Here is a 22,008-nt window from a genome sequence, read left to right as displayed (position 1 = left end):
AACAAGCACTAGGCAGAATACTAATGCATGGGGAAAAAAGTGAAGAAAATGGCTTCATAAGAGCAGAGATTTCATCAGGTCAGTGATCTAAACCTTTCTATTAGTATTATAGAGCTACATGAATTGCTTCTACTAATCCAAAATAGACTATAAAATTCTACCTACCTTTCTTAATAGCTTTGTACTTCTCTTCATTCTCCATGAAATTAGGATCCATCTTGAAAACATCTTTAAAAAAAGAAATTAAAAAATAGTGTTTATTTTCTATACTTACATTTGTTGGTGTCCCATGTCCCAAATCTCCCCCAACCCCTGACTCACTAAGAACATCTTCTGGATTATAGTCATCCTCCAGAGGAAGCATATGAGTGAACTGATCATCTTCTTCTACTAAATCAAGTCCTTCTAGGATAACAGGGTGGTCCTTAAATCCATCCTTCCGTACAGCAAACATCACTTCAATCATATACTGAACTCTTTTATCAATTTCAGACTCATGGAGAATATTTCGGAGGCGCTCAAATATAGCTAAAGTTAAAATCAAAGAAAAAAACAGGAAAATAAGCAAAAAATATAATACTCAAGCCAAAGCTCGATATCAAACTGAGAGCATATACTTGCCATTGATTCCTCTTGGTGACACCTGTGTTAATTTAAGGCCACATTCCTTGAGAAAACCAATAGCTACTTCAACACTATCGTCAGTTGGTCTTTCCAGGAGCAAAGTGAGCATCTCTAGGCATAAAACTTCATGTGCCTTAAACAGAATGAAGACATATGGAATAGAGAAAATATTTTTAAATACATTAACCTACTATTAATAGTAATTTAAAAAATTAGCAAATCTTGTTTTTGCAGTAATAATATTATACATTTGATGAGCAAAGTTTTATAATGCATATAGAAATACTCCAAATATGGGATACAATTTTTTTTACTTTCATTATGCATCTGTTAAAAATTTCCAGATGATTGTTCCAAAAATCTAAATTATACTGAATACAACTATTTGATTTATCTCCAGAAGAAATAATTCTTCTTACACACTACATGTATCAAACAATATGTTTATAGGAAATGCCATAATTAACTTCCAAATATAAGTTAAAAATTATGTACTAATTTTTTACAATCACTATGTGAAGAATAGTAATACTATATTTTTTCTAATACCCTTCTTCACAACCACAAGTCTTTACAGCCATTTCCCAGGTCATTCTATTAGCCACTCTGTTATTTAGCAAATAGTTCATAAATTATATGAATGATTTTATCCAAAAATATCTTAACTGTTTCTGGTACTCAAGGACACTTTTGAAATACTTCCCTCTATTTTTTTTTTTTTTTTTTTTAACTAAATCAAGTTATTTACACTGGTCACGTTTGAAACTTAGTACTTCTAAATAATGCCAGCAAGGGTGGGAATAAAATTCTCCTGAGAAGCTTTGCTGTGAAAAGAAAATGTACCGGGAGGCACTTTTAAGACACTCTCTATATGCCTTTCTAAGGTTGAATCCTTCTTTGAGATGGGGAGGGAAACAGTCTAACTCTTAGGAAAATATTCTTTCCATTGAGCACAATATCAAAAACACGTCTTAACAGTCTTATATCAGTGATTAGAAAATATTGCCTTGTACCAAAATTGAGAAGATCTAAAATATTTAACATTTTAACTGTTTTGTAGCAATGCCAAAAATATCTTCAAAATGAGTGTAGTTAATATACATTCAAAACTAAAACTTACTATCTGTTCTGTTATAGGCACGTGAAATTAAGTCTCCATGGTCTTAAGAAGCAGGTTAGCATTGTAGTAATTTAACTTATTAGGTTAAAATCTAATAGATTTCTAAGAGTGAACACTGGAAAGAATTTCATGTAGGAAAGAATTAAAATATTAATGGTAGATAAATAAGATTAAGTGTGACTTCAAAATTCTTCATCTTATATGTAGAAAGAAACCTTTGAGTGCTAATAAGAGCAACTTTATTATTTTCAAGTTTAAACAGAAATTAAATTAAAAAAAAACCCTCTCAAATAGATCAATGGATGAATACAAAATAATCATAAAACCTGAACAATAAAAAGACAAAACTATTTACATTTAAAACAGATTAAAATTACTTAGAATTACTTAAAATTTGTATTTTATAAACTGATTCTAAGAATATATGACTTTGCAGAGAAAAGAATTTCTTATAGAATAGAATATCAGCACGAGGTTCTCAAAACAACAGGTACAGGAGAAAAGAGTAGAAGAAATATCAACTTTATTGTCTTATAAGTATGATTAAATTACATTCTTTGAAGGAATAATTTATAGTTGAATAACCACATATAGTATTATCAATGTGATAAAATACTGTTCTGTGTTCCTCTTTTTATTTAAGAATGTTAAACACGTTTATTATAGTTTTAAAACTAAAATATCATCCAAGATACTTTTCTGAAAGACTACAAGGAGAAACAAAAATAGAGATGTATCAATGAAGTGGCATCAAGCATGTGGTCTAATGCCACTGAACGGGATCAAGTATTAAAAATTACTTACCACGTTTTGGTTAATAAGATGTGCCACAAATTTTGAAGCAGTAAGACAAAGTTGCTGAAAAGTGAACAGAGACAAAGTTAATCTATAAACTAAAACCAATTTTCAGTTAACTACTGAATCTCCAGCTCACTTACACACTACTTAAAATATGTAGCACACAAATGTAATTTTTATAGTACAGAAAGTTATAAGATAAAAACTATTACATGTGAAATAGTGCCGTTTCTGGCTAAATAATTACAATTCTGCAGTTACAGCCATTGTGTCTGTGGCTCATCATTAGTCGCCAGGGATATTTAATAAAACAAAAAAATGTTCTCATGAAAGGAATGCAAGGAATTCCTATGTAGCAATCAATATTGCTTACCACTGTTGATAATAGATTAGTCTGTCCCTATGTGGCAGGCAATTTACAAGCCCATAATATATACCTTATCATTTCTTCGATAGCCTTTTCGAAAATTAAGAATTAACCTCTTGAGGATTAATTCTCCGATTTGTGGAAATTTTGAGTTGATAATTGCCACTAATGCTGCATAAACATGGGTGAAGATCGGAGAAGCACTCTGTGCTTGCAAAACAGATCTGGACAGCAGGCCTCTGTTTAAAAAAGAAAAAAAAGAGTCAATAATCACCAAATTAATTAAAAGAAAAAAAAAACATTTAAAATCCAGCAATATGACTCATCTGTAAATAAACACAATAGCTAAAACTGGACTAAATCTTCCTCACCTTATCTAGTCTTACTGATAAACAAAAACTTTTGAAAAACAAAACTTCGAATCTGTGTTTTTAAAACAGCTTTGTCTACAATTATTTTCTTCAAAAATTTTTTTTCTCTAAATTCCTCTTTTCCTTACTTATGTCTCTTCGATCTAATCATGAATTTGAGTTTTTAAAGCATTTTATACTAATATGTTTTACATCTTCAAAAAAGTGAAGGAAAAAAAGATCTGCATCAAAAACTAAAATTAGAAGTTGAATTTCCACTGTGAGCCCATCATTTATATAAAATTAATTCTGTGATTAAAGACAAATTTGGATGGTTTCCATCTTTAAGCCTATGTTAGTAAAATGAAGATTTGGAATACTGCTATGAGACAGACATAGTTAAAGCATTGCAAGAATAATAATGCTAAAACAATGACAGGAAAATATAACGTTCCACTTCTAATTCATTCTGAAGTAAGCATGGTTGTATATGCATTTGATAAGGGGAGAAATGCAAAGTGAGCTAACTGAAGAGTTATTTTTAGCAATGTAATGACAAATAATTACCAGATTGCCAAAAGGCAGGAAAACAATATCTTAACAGTTATTAGGTTTAACTTTGACAACTGAATCACCAGAGTAGAAAATGAGAAAAGAACACCCAGCTTATAAACTGTGAGATCTTAAGCAACCCATAAAGCTTCTGCTGCTTTCTGACTAAAACGGGAGAGCTCTACCTACCTTTTAAGGACAGTGGGTGCCTCTTGGTCAACTTTTTATATCCCCACAACATGCTACACCTTACTTTATATGACCTCCCCATAATGTTTTTGAGATGATAAATCAAGGTCATGTGAAATGACATAGGAAAGCATCCCTCAGATTTTAAAATAAAAAATAGCATATGAAATATTTCTATTTCCTGACCCTTTTAAAATCATGACCATTTAAAACCACAGAGAAAATGACTGTCACTCCCTTCTGCTTTTCTAAAATTTACCACTGATTTTTCTCATTTCTTTCCCATTCTCACTTTGCTTTCATTAGAAATGAACGTTATATAATAACATTTTAATAACAAATAAATATAATAAAAATATAATAAAAATATAATAAAATATTCATTATTCCTCATGAGTTTAAATTAGAAGTATTCAGTAAACAAATATCTGCCCCAAAATCAGTATGTGACATCAAACCTTTTCAAAAAGCAAAAACTCCATGCAATTTCTAACAGTGAAGCACAAGTTATTTGTTAGTAGTTTACATTTTTACAAGAACTGCATTTTAAATAATTATTCTCAACTACTATTAAAGCAGCACAATGAATCAGTGATTACTGTCCATGTGGATATTATGTTCCTTTGAAAAATTGCTATGAAATACTATAAATAAAATAGTTGATGCTTACCTTCCTCTAACTATATTTTCTTGAAGAAGTTCTTGAATAATAATACCTATATTAGAAATGTTGACTTTGTTGATAAGACCATTGATTGACTTCTTTAGGGCCTCCCAACTCATCCTCTGGTATGCTAAGCTAAAAAGAATTGATTTTAATAAAATGAAAACTTACACAATGATTACAATAACAAGAGGTTATAATAAGAACTTAAAAAATACTTAGTGTTCCTTTGTTTTTAACATTATATTCACAATGACCTTAAAGTGCAGTAAAATATATGACTATATGACTACAAATACATAGATTATATCCTAAACCATATTTGATGTTCTATACATATGATGCTCATCTATAGATCACTTCTCTTTAATAATATAATAAAATTATGTAAGGATAATGTTTTATTCTTATATCCATGTACATTACAAATCATAACATCCATTTATTAGATTCAATGCATATTTATTTTACATTATAACATTCACTTACTTTAAATTATCTTTAAAAAATATTTTAAAATGACAGTTTTAAAAAATTTAAATTATAATATGAAGTATCCAAATATAAGCCATAAAAAGGAGATTTTTATTATGACCTTTCTCATAAAAGCATGAAAAAGAAAACAAATATTTTAAACTATAAAGAAATGGTAAAATTTACAGGAAAAGGGAAGGTCACATGAAATCATAGGGCTGAAAGACTGTTGTATTTTAAAGAACATCTCTACATTTAGGCAGTAATCCCACAGCTATATTGGCTGTTTTTTAACTTAGATCTCAGGCAAATAATTTAGCCTAATTGGGTTTATTTTCTTTTAAAGTTCTAAAATTTTATGGTTTTTACATTTATTTCTCTGTGAAATATGATTTCACCTGCAGAAAGTCATATCTTTTTTTTCTTCCTTATACTTCTCTGGCAGTCTGGTGAAGCTGATGGACTTCTTGGAATAATATATATAAATATATAGGACTACAAAGGATAGCAATCATATTTAAATAGTTTTCAAAGCATGAAAAGAAAAAAAGTTTGATACAATATTCTATGTGTGTGTGTTTTTTAAAAATATTTATTTTTGGGAGAGGGAGACAGACAGAGGGCGAGTAGGGGAGGGGCAGAGAGAAAGAATCTGAAGCAGGCACCAGGCTCTGAGGTGTCAGCACAGGGCCCGATGCCGGGCTCAAACTCATGAACCGCAAGACCATGACCTGAGCTGAAGTCGGAAGCTTAACCGACTGAGACATTCAGGAGCCCCTCTATGGGCTTAACACATTAAACAATACAAGGTGGTGGTGGGCCTAATCACTTCTTTAATTTCCAAATTAGCATGGCCATAAACAATATTTTGAGATATTTGCAACAAATAGTCTGTTAATACTATGATCTATTGCCTACATTCCTAATATAAAGAAATGCCAAATTTTAGTGAGAGATTAGTAATAATAAAGATGCAATTTTTTTCTTTCCACTTACATTCACAGATTGCCTAAATTCTACCCATGGGTAGAAGGTCTGTAGGTTACGAGTCCCTGTTTTGCAGTGGCTTACCAAGGCAGAGGTGGTGAGAGCAGTCTGCCCTGGTGCAGAAGAGTTATTTCATCACTGGTATTGTCCTCAGAAGATACTGAGGACAAAAAGCGGACTCACCTGCAGCTAATTATATTGTTTTAAATTCCGTATAGATCATGTATCCCCTAAATGCCTGCATCTGAGGTGGGCAGAACACTCCCAATGGCCCCCAACCTCATCCCTTTAGTATGCTATTATTTGAGAAAGAAGATCAATGGCTTAAAAACTAGCCTAATTAATAAGATTGTTGATACACAACCAATCTCTCTATATAAAGCTTGGAAAAAAACTAATCAAGTACAATTGTACTTCCTAATTAAGAAGCCTAATTAAGAATACAATTCACCTGACTTAATATCTACTAAAAGCAAAGTCTGTAGGCTTCTTTTAGAGACTTCTACTTCTCTTTGTTCCTTGTCCCCTGCCTATGAACAGACTTAAAATGTATATAAAATTATCTTCCAGGAATCTGTGTAAAATTACATACACTGTGGACTCTTCTCCACTCACTTTATTTACAAGGAAGTAAGACTTGGCTTAATAACAATGTCTCTGGTCTTTTACAATTAGGATTGCTTTGGACAGAATTGGGGACCATGACTCTTTCTCACCAATGCTGCTACTACTGCCTCGGAGAGCAGAGAGCAAAATGCTTACATGTTCATGAAGCTCCTACTGACCACAGAAGCCCTTTCCAAATCCCTTCCCAACATAACACTGCAGGCATTGCCAGCAAGTACTGGAATATGACACATACAGAGAAACTTACTAATTAGTTTTAAATTTAATGTCATCTAATGTCCCTTTCTAGATCATAAATTTTACAAATTTTATCTCAAATATTTATACTTGATATAAATGGCATTTCTACTTCCAGCCAATTCATGAAGTAACTTTAGATTTCATTTATAAAAAGGTTCTCAAGTACTTTCAAGTTGCCATTAAAATACCTATGAAAGATGTGGGAACACTACTGGCTCACCTGGAAATCTGTTTTTCTTAAAGTGTAGCTACCCTCTATCCCATCTTTTTATTACCTAACTGGCAACTGAGTGATCATTTCAATCTTGGATTGTATTACCTCATTCTGCTAGAGAATAACATCTTGAAAACTTAGCTGTATTTTCATACATAGTTCTTCTTGTCTCAATTATTTTGAAAAGGGAAGTGAAGATATGTATTTTCAGGGTGTATGTTCACATGTGAATTTCGACTGTTTGCCTTAGCAAAAAATTATAGTCTAACATGGTATGGTCTAAGAAAAGTATGGGTAGAGAAAACTGTCAACTTGATGTCATAGATTAGTATAGGAGTTGGCAAACTACATCCATGACCCAAATGCATCCTATAGTCCATTTTTATAAATAAAGCTTAACTAGAACAAAGTCATATTCATTTGTTTACATATCACCTATGGTTGTATTCACAGCATTCAAGAGCAGAGTCGAGCAGCGGCAACAGACAGAACAACGCATAAAACCTAAAATATTTACTACCTGGCCTTTCACAGAAAAAGTTTGCCACTCTTGGTTTGGTATAACTGGAAAGATCCATTTTAGCTCTAAAATATCAATAATGCTCTTGACCATCTATGAAAAATGGATACTACTAATAGGCATGCATACAACTATAAAAGGAATAGTTTGAAAATAGTAAAAATAAAAGATCTTTCCTTAAACTCTTTGATTTACTCATGCAAAAAAAAAAAATGTTGAGCTAATGTCAGGGCAAATAGTAAGCAGAGCTCCAAGGGAGCTTACGGAATAAAGAAGAGAAGTCTAATTTGAGGTCTCTACCATTTTGGACTGGTAAAAGTAAACTCTCAATAGCCAAGGTTAATTAGACCACAGTTGATTTTTTTTCAGAAAGGGTATCTTCGCTTTGTACACTTAGTGATATTAACATGCCTGTTTTTATCTGTAATCTGCTCTTGCATCATCCTGAGCTTTGCAGGAGGAATATATGCTCCACCAGTACGAGTAAGAAGAGGATCCAGTTCATCTTTCTTCTTCTTTGCAGTAGGTTCATCCTGAGCAGGGGAATTCTGGGTTACTGACGGTTCTGGGCTTCTTCTCCCAGGAGACGGGGATTTCCGAGACCTTTTACGATCAGCATCTCTTTCTCTTTCTCTGCGTTTTTCTCGGTCCCTACTTCTGTAATATTTAAAAAAAAAAATTTTTTTTTTTTGGAGAAAAGACCATATAAATTACATTCTTAAATGAGCTACATACCAAATGAGCAATACCATTTGCAGGTCACAAATTCAGATAAGGAAAAGTGGTTTGGAATGGTGAGGAAGTGCTTCACAGAGAAGATAGAACTTAAAAGAGGTCTTCAAAGCTTGACAGAATTTACACTGGGGCAAGTAGAGGAAAGTGGAGGAGGAAGGAGGGCATTCTGCAACTAGTGGAAGACAGAGTAACTAGTAGAAAAGTGAGCAGGGATGTTCAAGCTAATTAGCAGAATAGTCAGGAAACAATAAGGAATCATGTACAATGGCAGTTGGAAAGATGAATTTGAGTCAGACTATGAAATCTTTAAAGACAAGGAACAGACTTCAAGTGTTTTATACTGGAGTTGATGGGGAATCATTAGTAGCTTTTGAGTGTGATAATGACGTGAAAATTGTGTTTTAAGAAGACAATTTAGCCTCTGACATACATGATAAACTGTATAAAAAAGAAACCAGAATTTATCTCCAAATGGCAATTTAGAAGTAAAATTATCTTAAAAAACTGTAACATTTGAAATTATTCCTCCACAGAAGTGGCATTTAAAACCTCAGAATATCAGAAACATCTGGTTATTTGAGACAGTGTAAAAAAAATCAACTATTTTCTACCTATAATAAGTGCCCATTCTTAAGCTATCATTTTTGTAGCTGAGTATCCATTCTGAAGCTAACATTTTAAAACAGTCAAGGTATTATTCTCTGAAATGATCAAGAACTAATGGGAAACAGTGAGTGAGTATCCATTCTTAGGCTAACATCTTTAAAACAATCAAGGTATTATTCTCTGAAATTATCAAGAACTAATGGGAAATAGTATATACCTGCTTTTTGCTATTTTTTCTGAGAAGAATTTGTCCACTTAGTTATTTTTTACCTATACTACCTGGGAAACTCAGATCATTCTGCTCACACTTTGGGCACCATGAGTTAAATGAATACAGTAAATAAAAACAAGTTTCATTTATCACTATTACCAGGAAACTGCTGGCTAGATTTTAGCTAGATCTAGGAAGGGTGTATTTGAGATGGTCTGTCTTAACAAACAGTAATACAACTTACACAAAGAGAAAGCAGTCACCTAGCCAGGTAGATGCAGAGAAGCTGCTTTGAAACTTAAGTATATACCACTATCCACGGAGACACAGTGAACAGAAGGGAAGAAAAGTGGTTCCAAATAGACACGTTAATTAGTCACAAAGCCAGGTGCACTGAAATCTAGGCAGTGATTTGCAACTGAGTTGCTTCTTATTGTGAGTGTGATATGTTCCAAGAGAGCAGCTACAGCAGGAATTTACTGGCATCGGTTATGATTCTTCTGAGAAACACTAGGTAAGACTGCTAGCTGGCTGATCAACTTGCATCTTTATAATTTTAATATTTGGACCTTTGGAGTGCAGAGGTAATAGAGTCAGTCTTCTTTGAGACTAGATAGCATCTCTTCCAATGCTTTCATACTGTTAGCTTTTATTTCTACATAATACACAGTCTGCTTACTTCATAGTATTGTTGTACGGGTCAAATGAGACTTATGTACATACAATGGACCAAAAACAGTTACAATGAGGCAACAGTCAGAGATTTTGGAAAAAAACACGGGCATTGGAGTCAAAATTGAATTCAAATCCCAGTTTCATTGTCAACCAGATAGGCAACTGCAACCTCAGGTAAATCACTTAATCCCTTCAAACTCACTTTTTAAAATTTGTAAATTGTGAAAAATAGTATCTAGTTTTAAGTGTTTTAACCATATTTGACAAAGTATGCAGAATGCCCAGCTCACCAATTATGATTGCAGTCGTTGTTCTTTTTTTTTTTTTTTTTTTTTTTTGCAGTCGTTGTTCTTAATGGGTGTCATTAAGGTGATAGCAGATGAGCCTGGCTTTTGGAGGTTAATTTAATCTGACATTTTGGTTTTAGATATAGTATATTAGAAAGTAAGTAGTGAGAAGGAAATTTTGGCTGCAGATATCACATAACGTGATTAGCTCCAAACTGCAGAGGAATTTAATCAAAATTTTAATGGGGGTATAGTCTTGGTAGTCATGGAGTGGGTAATATGAGGGAGATATCAAAAGGATACAGACCTCAGTGAACAATAAAATATGGTAGACAAGTTTTTGAACACGGATGACCAATAATAAGGTGGGTATTCAAATTCTCCAAAGGCTCAGGAAAGAATATATTTAGATAAAAACTAGACGGGCAGCTTCACTCTCACTGTCCTAGTGCCATCATGCAGCAAAGTAAACTGAGATCACTCTATCCATATGGTATCAATGACTTTCACTCAGTAAGGGACCTCAAAAACTCATCCTCATGCACTACAGTATCATATCATGAATAAGAGCTTAGGCTCAGGGTCAGACAGACCTGGCCTTGCCACAGACTTGCTTCTAAAACAAAAACAAATGACTTAATTCTCTATGCCTCAGTTTCTTCATCTATAAAATACACAATAGTATCTACCTCATATATTTACTGCAGTAAGGAGTTAATCCACATGAAGTCTTTATTAGAAACCTGGCACCTAAGAACATCCGTTTAAAATTAGCTATTATTGTTTTCATTATGAAGCGTAAAAAAAAATTTAAACGAGTGTGATTTTTCTATAGTTAAAATTTCCAGTACTAACCGCGACTCCATGCTACCATCATGAGATCGTCCTCTTCTTGAACGCTCATAGTCCGACCTGCTGTAATCAATGCAATCTCTATCCCGAGGGGATCTGTCTTGTTCTGCATATCTAACACATAAAATAAGAAAACCAAAGTTATAAGATGAAAACAACTATGTTATAAATACTTAGCAAAGTCATATACTGGTAATGCTAAAGTAACTCTACGACTGAATAATGTATTATCAAACTATTTTTAACAAACAGCTTATTTGGTTTGACATTCATTTAGTCTCGACTATAGAAGCTTTCAGCTTGTGTACAAAATAACTACTAGAGTTCACGTAACCAAACCTGTCATCCTGATTCACACTGTCTCAAGTAAAGGATTATATATCTGGATATCATATGTAGTTAGCATGAAAAAGGCCACCCTGCAAATGACTCGTTTGCCTAGTTGACTCATTTTATCAAAGCAATAACCACAAATGAGACCAAAGTCATGGGTTGGCCTCCATAAAGAACAGTTTAACTCACTCCAACAGACATCCAAAAAACATCAGCTGTTATTCTTGAATCTGCTTTACCGAATAGCAGTGCAAACAGATTTAAATTATTAGCAAACAAGGATGACAGTATAAGATCTGCCTTAAACCTAAAACAATAAAATCAGAGAACCTTAAGAGAAGTTAAACATGTACACACATAATAAACATACATAGTAACATACACAGTAATTATAGTGATTCATATTTCATGTATAGTTAACCCTTGAACAACTGCAGGTTTGAATTGTGAGGGTTCACCTATATATGATTTTTTTCCAATAAATACAACATAGTACTATAAATATGTTTCTCTTCCTTATGATTTTATTAATAACATTTTTTCTCCAGCTTACTTTATTGTAAAAATACAGTATGTAACACAGATAACACATGCAAAATATTAGTTGACTGTTTATGTTGCTGGTAAGGCTTCTGGTCAACAGTAAAGTATTAGTAGTCACTTTTTGGGGAGTTAAAAGTTATAAGCAGATTTTTGACTGCAGAGGGCACCACTGCCTCTAACTCCCAGGCTGTTTAGGGGTCAACTGTATACATCTACAAGTAATTTATATACATACAGATATAGGTGTGCATCAGTACATGCAGAGAGTTTTTTTTTTCTTTTAGACAGAGTAGATGATTGATGAAAAGTACTAAGTAGTTGCAAACCATCAATTAACTTGATGTCAATGAAACAAAAGTTTTTAGAGACAGCAGAGTGGCATAAGAAGAAAGAAAGTACATACGGGGTAAGGCAGAGATCAGACAACTGAAAGAAGGTTTAGAGGATGCTTTTCCCTTCATAAATTATTTTCAATGGTCATAGTTCACTAAGTAAAATAATCAAAGTACTACTATGAATGCCTGATGAACATTAATAGTAATATTTGTCGGGGTGCCTAGGTGGTTCAGTTAAGCATGTGACTCCTGATTTCAGCTCAGGTCATGCTCTCACGTTTCGTGGATTCCAGCCCCCCATGGGGCTCTTCACTGACAGGGTGGAACCTGCATGGGGTTCTCTGTCTCTCCCTCTCTCTCTGTGTCTCTCCCACTCATGTGCTTTCTCTCAAAATAAATACTTAACTTAAAACAATAGTAATATTTCTAGATCTTTGATCTTAACACAATTATAAGATATGATACACATAAAAGCACTCTGAAATCTATTAAGAGCCATGTATAGGACAGTGGTAACAAAAGCAACACTTCAAAATAATTTCAACTCCGTTTTCCATTTTATAAACTTTCATTTAGTATTCATTTCAATTTATAACTTTAATTTTTTGATATGCTGAAATTATTCTTTCTCACCTCCAAAATTAGATAAAATCTAGAATTATTTACTAGAAACCACCAGAACAGTCATTCAAAAATGATTTGTCCTCAAGCTTATTCAAATAATACTGAAAACCATCAAAAATAAATTGTTCACCCTAAAATTAGGAACCTAACAGCTAAATAATTTCTTAAACTTATTACAAAAAATTTAAATTGCAGAAGCACATAAAATTATTTACCTGTCTTCTGGAGAGGAGGTCCTCTGATATGAATTATAGTTTTCCCTTCTGTCATGACCAGAAGAATGCTTTCAAAGGGAAAAAAAAGGGGGGGGGGACATTTAAAAAATTATGATAAAAACACACAGAAAATGAAATATGTCTTTCAGAAAAACAGAAGTGCCGTACAAATTATTTCAAAACATTTTTTTAAATCATAAGAATAATACATGTTATCTAAATAGTACATAAGATAAAAGAAAATTTTCAGGGCCTCCAAGGTAAGTATCTGTGGCAGATCTCTGGTTTCACTATGGACCAACCACTTTTTTGAAACAAGAAAAATTCAAGGTAGAAGAAAATAATTCTCAAATTTGTGATGCTAAGTTACTTAGTTGATATTTTATTCCTATATAATAAATTATAAATGTATAGAGTATCATTTTTATAAAGACCTTCTCTTGGTGAAAAACAAGACCAAAGTTTTTTCTTGGTGAAAAATATGACTAAGGGCCAGAGGTCTTCTGGCACAAAGAGCTCACTTCTGTGGTTATATCGAAGTCTTATAATACTGCACTTACCTCCTTGGATCTACTTTGGCTTATAAAACCACTTTAATCCAGGTTAGTAAATCTGAATAAACAGCTAGAAGAAACCAACTCTAGTATATTTATGAAAATTCTTTTTTATTTTCAGAAAACATTTGAAAGTCTGATATGTATAGCACTATGTTAAAGATTTGAAAAACACGATTTGTGAGAGATAGCTCCTATGCCAAATCCTTTGGAAAAAAAAAAAGACATACAAATAAGTAACTGCACTGTAACATGAAACTGAAGAGACAGGTCACAGGAGTGAGAGATATGAACTATCCAGTGAGAACACATCCTAATTTAAAAATCCAAATATAGTTAAAAAGCCAAAATATTTATCTCTGTAAATAGGTAAGTTTTTTACATTACTGGTGAAAATTCATGTTGACCAGTTTTTTGGTTTTTTTTTTAGAATTAAAATAATTTTAACTACCTAATTATAAGAAAAGAAAAATTGTATGTTTTTTTAAAGTACCTTCACCTAGAAATCTAAGAAAATGTAAATCAAATAATGAGCAACTTGTTCTGCATATTTATATGCTTGTCTCCTTAATAAGAAAAAGAAACATTTCAAAATAGAAAGTTATGGGGTGCCTGGGTGGCTCAGTTGGTTGTGCATCTGACTTTGGCTCAGGTCATGATCTCGCGGTTTGTGAGTTCGAGCCCCATGTCGGGCGCTGTGCTGATAGCTGGGAGCCTGGAGCCTGATTCAGATTCTGTGTCTCCCTCTCTCTGCCCCTCCCCTGCTTGTGCTCTGTCTCTGTCTGTCTCTCAAAAATGAATAAATGTAAAAAAAAAAATTAAAAAAAAATAGAAAGTTATACTGCACAGAAATACAAACTTCAACTTCTTGTTTTATGAACATCTAATTAACAGCAGTTTGAGTCTAACATTCTCATAAATATATTGCCAAACAATCTCATTAACTATTGAATTTTTCTCCCCCCACAACTATTGAATTTTTCTAATAGTATATACAAACTATTGTATGTAGGTGAATTAGCATGTGATCAAAATTTATAATTTACAGTAGCCATAGTTTGGCTACTATTTTATACTGAATACAACTATCTTAAAATCCTGTTTCTATGTTTCTAATGCATATAAGAAAGTTTTAAAAATTATTTCCCTTAGCAACACAATGAAGTAGGACATTTGTTCAGTATGTAGGACATAGATTTCTACAAAACCTGACACCAAGATCCTAAACCTAAAATGGAGCACAAGATTCATTAGATTCATGGCAACATCAAACATAGTATTCACCGATCATTTATTACAGGACACAGCTCTTCCTGTGTAGATACTCTGGAGGATACACAAGATAGGAAAAACCCTCAGTGAACTTAGGATCTTATGGGAGAGAGACGATTGTAAAGATTTCCGTAATTAAACATATCAGATTGTATGTTCCTGAGAGAACAACAGAGATAAAAAGGAGAAGAAAAAGAGGAGGATGAAGAGGAGGAAGAAGAGGAGGAAGAAGAGGAGGAAGAGGAGGACAGGAGGAGGAGAGAGAGAACTCAACAACACTGCATGGTCTACTTTTTCTTTTATAAGGCACAGCAATTATTTTGATTACATTAGGGAAAAGGCCTCAGTTCTTTGCTAATGATTTTTAACACATCTCCGCAACATCTGTTGTAGGCATGGGGGGAACCAAAAATATTGAAGTCGTGAATCAGAATTTCGTAAATATGATCAAGTTAACGTGACTGGCACACACAGAAGTGCTAACAGGACATCTTGAATAGGGAACAGTACTGAATACTGAGGGATGACAGTGGGTAGAGGAGGATTTGAACTCGGATTTGGTAGATAAACAAGATTTCACTCATTTTTGACATCTGATCCAAATAATAACCTGAATTTTCCTATTTCCTTTATCATAAAGTTCAGATTGTAAGTCAGAGTAGCAGTTGAAAATAATATATTGTCAAAATTACCTTAAAAAATTCTCTAAATTGTTCATTAAGCAAAACAAATGTTTATATCATGCAGTTACCTATAGTCTCTAACAATATAAACAGAGCAGTATATGAAGGTGAGTGGAGCAGAAACCCTGAATCCAGACCTCTGAGCATCCATTAGCCGCAGGGAACAAGTCTTTAAGAGCAAGGAGAGGAAGGGCTGGCAATAGGTGGGTAACTTCCTTCTAGATAGCTAAGGAGGCTGCAGTAAGACTCAATGGAAAAACAAGGAATCCTCAGCTAAAGCCTCCTGAACCTAGCAGGTAAGTCCTCAGAACATTAAAGGAAGATGTGAGCTTCACCGGAGGTAAAAACGGGCCCCACCCAGCTTTTGGACCTGCCTGTAGCTAAAAGGATGGAAAAAGGGAGGCAGACTAGATTGAGTACTAGCAGAGAGAGCTGAGCCATCAAGCCTGAAGGGCATGTGACTGAAGATAGCCACTCTCAGCCTAGGGGGATGCCACAGAGGACTCAGCAGGACCACAGGAGGCAAAGGTGGAGAAGCACAGTATAAGAGGAGCAGGAAGAGGATCCTGAGAAAGACTAAACACGTCTCCCTCTGTGAAAAAAGTATCTGACTAAACCTGAGTGCTCTTGTCAGTCAAGAGCCAGTTACACACCAGGTTTCCTTTTTCTTTATGTCCCCGGCTCTTAGTACAGTCTGCAACCTACTAGGCTCACAATTAATCAACTGCTTAAGTGCCACTGGACCAACGAGTACAAGTCCCAAGGAAGCAGATTCCAGAACAATATATGAAGGTATCTACTGACAGATGGGTCTGCTTGAGACAGTGAGTTCCCACCAAAATAGATGCAAGGACGGGCTGGGTGTCTACCTAGCCTTCTGCTCGACAGTACAACAGTCAACAGGATTTAGAAAAGATTGCAGCAGAGCCTGCCTCAGTGCCTGGTGTCCGCTGTTAAGCTCGGTCTACTGGTTCTCTTTAAAGAAGAAAGTTTAGGGGTGCAGGGGTGGTGGGGGAGAGAGGAAGGGAGCAGTGCCTAGATCTATAATTAAAAATATACCCTCCCCTTTACTGACTCTATGCCCCAAGAAATGACGCGCCTGTTTATAGATCTGTGAAACTGAAAAAAAGTGGAATGGTTTGTTCTCCTCCTGCTAAGTCCAGTAACAGGCAGAGGAGCAGCTCTGAAAGTAGATGGAGTTACTGGTTCTGTTACTGCTCTGACTGTATCTACCACTCTACCTTTCTTACAGCCTGCTTCAGCCACACTAGACTCCGTCTTCATACTTGTTGTTTACTCTGCCTGGCACATGATTCTCCTGGTCATCTGCATGGCTGACTTCCTCATATCCTTCAAGTTTCTGCTCAGATAGCTACTTTTTCAGTGGGTCCCTATTAAAAATTGCAACTTCCAATGCTACCGATCAACCTTATCCTATTTCTTTTGTCTACAGCCCGAATCTAGCACTTAACACTGTACCATACCATAGAAATGACTTATGTATTAATTTTATAACTTATTTTGTCTTCCCCTACTAGAATGCAAACTCCACAAAACCAAGGATTTCTGTTTTGTTTACCATTTTACCTAAAGTACTTAGAACAGTCACTGGGACATAATTAAGAATTCAGTGACTATCTGTTAAATAAATAAATTTATAATGTCTAAGTAAAGGATGACACAGAATAAAGAACTCATTTATGCATATGAAATATTCAATAAAAGGCTCACTTGTAGATAGACATGCAGGAACTATGATCAACTGAGGAAGCAGACACCTGTCCTCCATTTCATGCTCATTCAGGAAAGTATGCTCTTTAAGAATGGTGGATTCTCTTGCCCTGTTATTTACTTTTCTTCTGCATGTGCTCACTCACATGCACTTTCTTGATTTGTGCAGGCATTGATATACACACACATGTACATGGACACATACATGCGCACATGTCCCGCATGTTCTCTTCTCACTTGTCCTCTTGCACACTATTGCTTCTATCTGACCAAGGATCTACATTTGAAATTGTTCTAAGTTAGATATGCGTACAATGTCTGTTTCTAATGTCCTATTTATGTAAATGCATGTTTGATTAAAGGACAGATAATGGACTACAAGCTTATGTTCTTCATTATAAATTTCAAACACTTACTTTTATCTGTGCCACACTACTTTTCATTTTTTGTTGACAGTGGTCTGATAAATCAAAGACTCCTTAAGTTGGTCCAAATAACTGGTACCAAACAGTATGAGTTCCTTGACAGTTTACTTTTTCTGTCTGCAAACGTTACCTGTGAAATAGACCAAAGAAAGTTTTGTTAACATCGATAAAATGTATGTGAAATAACAACATATTATTTCCACACAATGAACACTTGACCATCTTATTTTTCTTAATCACTAGGCACAGATATATAATCAATAATTATATAAAAATTAAAAAAGTCCTTAAATGGTTCCACATAACAATGTATAAAGAACACATATGTAGAACAGACCCTGAATAAGAGAGCAAATAATAACATTATTAAACACCATAAGGTATTTTAGTGACGGAAAGGAACAAAAATTAATTTAATAACTGATGTCAGATAACTTTATTCAAATCGTTTTCATTGAGGGAAACCTATACCTACATCATAAAACAGTGCTGTGGTATTACACTAAACAAGTAAACAAAGGAAATGATATAAGATAAAGCCTATATAAACCGAGTACAAAATATCCCATGTTTCTATATAGACTAAGAATGAAATATCCAATTATCATTATCTTGTAATAATGATCACTCAGAATAAATATGCTCTGCATAAAAATATAAGTAATTAAGTTTTAATGTAATCTATCAAAGGTACATGACTTCAGATATATTCAGGCATGAGAACTAAGTATTTGGCTCAGAATAAACCTAGTCACCAATGTTAAATGCTAAAATAAAAGTTTTCCAGTATCTATCTGTTAATTACATTTTAGGAATTTTTGAAAAATGCTGAATTGCTAGTTATGTTAACACAGAACTGTCATTTAAGTATTTTATTTTAATTATGTATCTAGGGGCGCCTGGGTGGCTCAGTCGGTTAAGCGTCCGACTTCAGCTCAGGTCATGATCTCACGGTCCGTGGGTTCGAGCCCCGCGTCAGGCTCTGTGCTGACAGCTCAGAGCCTGGAGCCTGTTTCAGATTCTGTGTCTCCTTCTCTCTGTGACCCTCCCCCATTCATGCTCTGTCTCTCTCTGTCTCAAAAATAAATAAACGTTAAAAAAAAAATTAAAAAAAAATTATGTCTCTAAATGGTTTATGGTTTGGTGTAAGGTAATGAAATCAACAAAAATCAAATGAAAGAGTAGAAAATAAGAGATTTAAAAGAGGTAGAAAATACAGAGAAAGAACTGTGCCAGTACCAAAATAATTGAATACAACTAGGAAAATTTTTAAGCTTGAATGCCAGAAAGGTTTATAGATTATCTAGTCCAATTCCTTCTTTTTATAGATAAAAATAATGAAGGTCAGATAAGTTATTTCAATGTCTTAAGCAATACTACCAGTTAATGGCAGACCTATAACTGGAAACTTAGCCTAAGGACACCCAATTAAATTTTCTTTCCACTAGACCACATACACAAAAATAACACTAACACTATAAAGTGACACAGAGCTGCTATCATTTAATGCAGATAGGGATATACACAGATCACTAAATCAAGAAAAGTTTCTATTACAGTGGTTAGCATGGTATCGAGGTTATTAAGAGCAATATATATGAGATTCTTTACAAACTTAACGTATAAAGTATAATTGCAGCCTAAAGCACACCACCAATTAAGTATTTGTAGCTGCAGTTAGATTAGCATGCTGCTAGGGGACTCTCAGAAGGGAGAGAGCCCGAGAAGAGGAGCCGCATGTGCCCAAATCTCTGACCACCTCTGAACCAACACATGAACAAAACAGTACTCAGGATCAAAGAACCGAACTGTGATATGAATAGCTGCCTAAGAGACAGAATTTGCAATTTAAGTCTAATCAAGTTAATTGTCTAAAAAGTCACCACTCCTCAGAGGAAAGTAACAGAATGTACAGTCCTAACATAACAGTTATAATGACCAGAATACAATTAAAAAAGTTATCAGAAAACTGTGGTCCAATCTTTTAAAAAAAAGATAATCAAAGACCAACATTAAGATGGCCCAGATGTTGGAATTGGCATACAAGGTTTTTAAAGCATATTCCAAAGCACAAAGGAAAACACACTTGCAAGGAATAGACAGGAAATTTCAGCAAAAATGAAACAAAAGCAAACAAAAACAACAATGAAAAGAATAGAACCAAAATGAAATTCTAGAACTGAAAAATATATGAAGTGAAAAACTCACTGGTTAGCCAAACCTAAGGCAAAACGGAGATAATAGAAAGTCAATGAAATTATATAATCTAAAAGATAAAAAGTATCCAATCTAGAAACAGACAAAAAAATTAATGAACAGGGACATGTAGGACAATTATCAAAAGGCCTTATCTACATGTAATCAAAGTTCATGAAGGAAAAAAATGGAATAGGAAAAAAATATTTTAAGAAATAGCCAAATTTCCCCCCAAATTTGGCAAAAGGCATAAATTTACAGATTCATGAAGCACAGATAATCCTAGATAGGATAAATATAAAGAAAACCATGCCTATACACACAGTCATACAGGGATATAACTGTTCAAATTATTTCTGACTTCTCATCAGAAACTAAGGAGACTAGAAGACAATCTTTAAAGTGCTGAAAGATTAAAAAAAATCTGCTACCCTAAGATTACAACAAAAATAATATTAAGAATGAAGATAAAGACATTTACTAATTAAAACAAACAAAAGAAAACTAAGAGAAACAGAATGCAGCACCAGCAGACCCATTCTCCAAGAAATGCTGCAGTTCTCAGGCTTTAGGGAAATGACACCAATGGAGACTTCAGAAAGTAATGAAGAACACTGGAAATGGTGACTTTTTCAGGAAGTATAAAAGACTACTTTTTCCTTCACTTAAAATACATAGGTCTGTTTAAAGTAAAAATAACATCTTGAGGGTCACCTGGGTGGCTCAGTCAGTTAAGCATCTGACTGTTGGTTTTGGGTCAGGTCATGATTTCACGGTTCATGAGTTTGAGCCCCATGTCAGGCTCCATGCTGCTGGTGCAGAGCCTGCTTGGGATTCTCTCCCTCTCTCAAAATAAATAAATGCACTTATTAAAAAAAACATCTTGAGGGGTTATAGTGTATGTAGATGAAATAGACACATTAGGTAGCATATATAGGAGGAGGTAAGATAGACCTACATGATCCAAGATTTCTAAGTTTTTTGTGAAGTGGTATTAATTAATATCAAATCTAAGAAACTTATGGAAAGTTAAGGATACATATTGTTTCCCCTAGAACAATGACTGTAAAAGTAATGTTAAAAAAATATAGCTAAAAAGCCTGTAGATAACTTAAAATAGAATTTAAAAATATTTCAATTTAAAATTTAAAATTAAAATTAATTTAAAAGGGCAAGATAGAGCAAAGGAACAAAAAAACAGAAGGAGGGAAAAAAACCAAGATGGCAGACCTAAATCTAACTCTGTTATTATATTAAATATTAATGAACAAACAACTCAAACAGAAGCTACTTCTCTCTCACCTCAGGTGGATCTGACCCTGAAGGCATGATCTTGTCTCCACTGGGTTTTAGGTCCCATGTGCCTTCTCAGACAGGATGACTGTGCCGTATTACACAAATTTCATGACTTTTTTTGACATGACTCATTCCTGTATTTATGGCTATAAACGTATAGAGCCATGAAACTCAAAATTTCACTCAATTAACTTTTGCTTACAGGTGATGGTTTTTACCCCCACTAGCCCAATCATATCATTTCTAACAAATACTTATCACCTTTATCACCCAGCATCATTTATCTATACACTCATTCAACAACAAATAATATTTACTACTTCTGTTATTTTGCCAGGCACCTTTCTAGGCACTGGCTAGACAGCAATGAACAACCATATCAAAATCCCCTGCCCACATTGAGCTTATATTCTAGTTCTAAAAAGTAAATCTATAATGATGAGCACAGCACTAAGCTGCTCAAGCAAAGTGGCTGGTTAAGTTTTTTTTTTTTTTTTTTTTTTGCAAATGCCAGTTTCATTCAAATCATTACTTAATGTAAAACTGGTTCCCGAGTTCATTATGTTAAAAGTAATTAAATTATGAACACTTGTGTATAGAATTACTAGTACATATATTGGGGCCTACCTGACTTACAACATCAGATGTGTAGGGGAAAAGGGATGCCTAGGCATGCTGGTTTCATGAAAGTATCCCCGATGTATTTCCA

The 22,008-nt window shown here is 34.0% G+C and overlaps 1 protein-coding gene across 1 annotated transcript in view; it reads right to left on the bottom strand.

Moving 5' to 3' along the window:
• Nucleotides 1-22,008, bottom strand: part of CWC22 (CWC22 spliceosome associated protein homolog) — a 55,930-nt gene that overhangs the window by 22,521 nt on the left and 11,401 nt on the right. Inside the window, exons 2-11 of the mRNA XM_049615418.1 lie at nt 17,799-17,937; nt 13,143-13,210; nt 11,096-11,206; nt 8,138-8,383; nt 4,671-4,799; nt 2,980-3,148; nt 2,549-2,602; nt 622-757; nt 322-528; nt 166-228 (exon numbers count right to left, since the gene is read on the bottom strand). Coding sequence (XP_049471375.1) covers nt 166-228; nt 322-528; nt 622-757; nt 2,549-2,602; nt 2,980-3,148; nt 4,671-4,799; nt 8,138-8,383; nt 11,096-11,206; nt 13,143-13,210; nt 17,799-17,825 — 1,210 coding nt within the window. The 5' untranslated portion in view covers nt 17,826-17,937. The remainder of the gene's footprint in view (nt 1-165; nt 229-321; nt 529-621; nt 758-2,548; nt 2,603-2,979; nt 3,149-4,670; nt 4,800-8,137; nt 8,384-11,095; nt 11,207-13,142; nt 13,211-17,798; nt 17,938-22,008) is intronic.

This window comes from Panthera uncia, assembly GCF_023721935.1.
Source record: "Panthera uncia isolate 11264 chromosome C1 unlocalized genomic scaffold, Puncia_PCG_1.0 HiC_scaffold_3, whole genome shotgun sequence".
NCBI lineage: Eukaryota > Metazoa > Chordata > Mammalia > Carnivora > Felidae > Panthera > Panthera uncia.
Note: the sequence above shows the minus strand (reverse complement) of the source record. Positions and strands in the feature narration are given on the sequence as shown.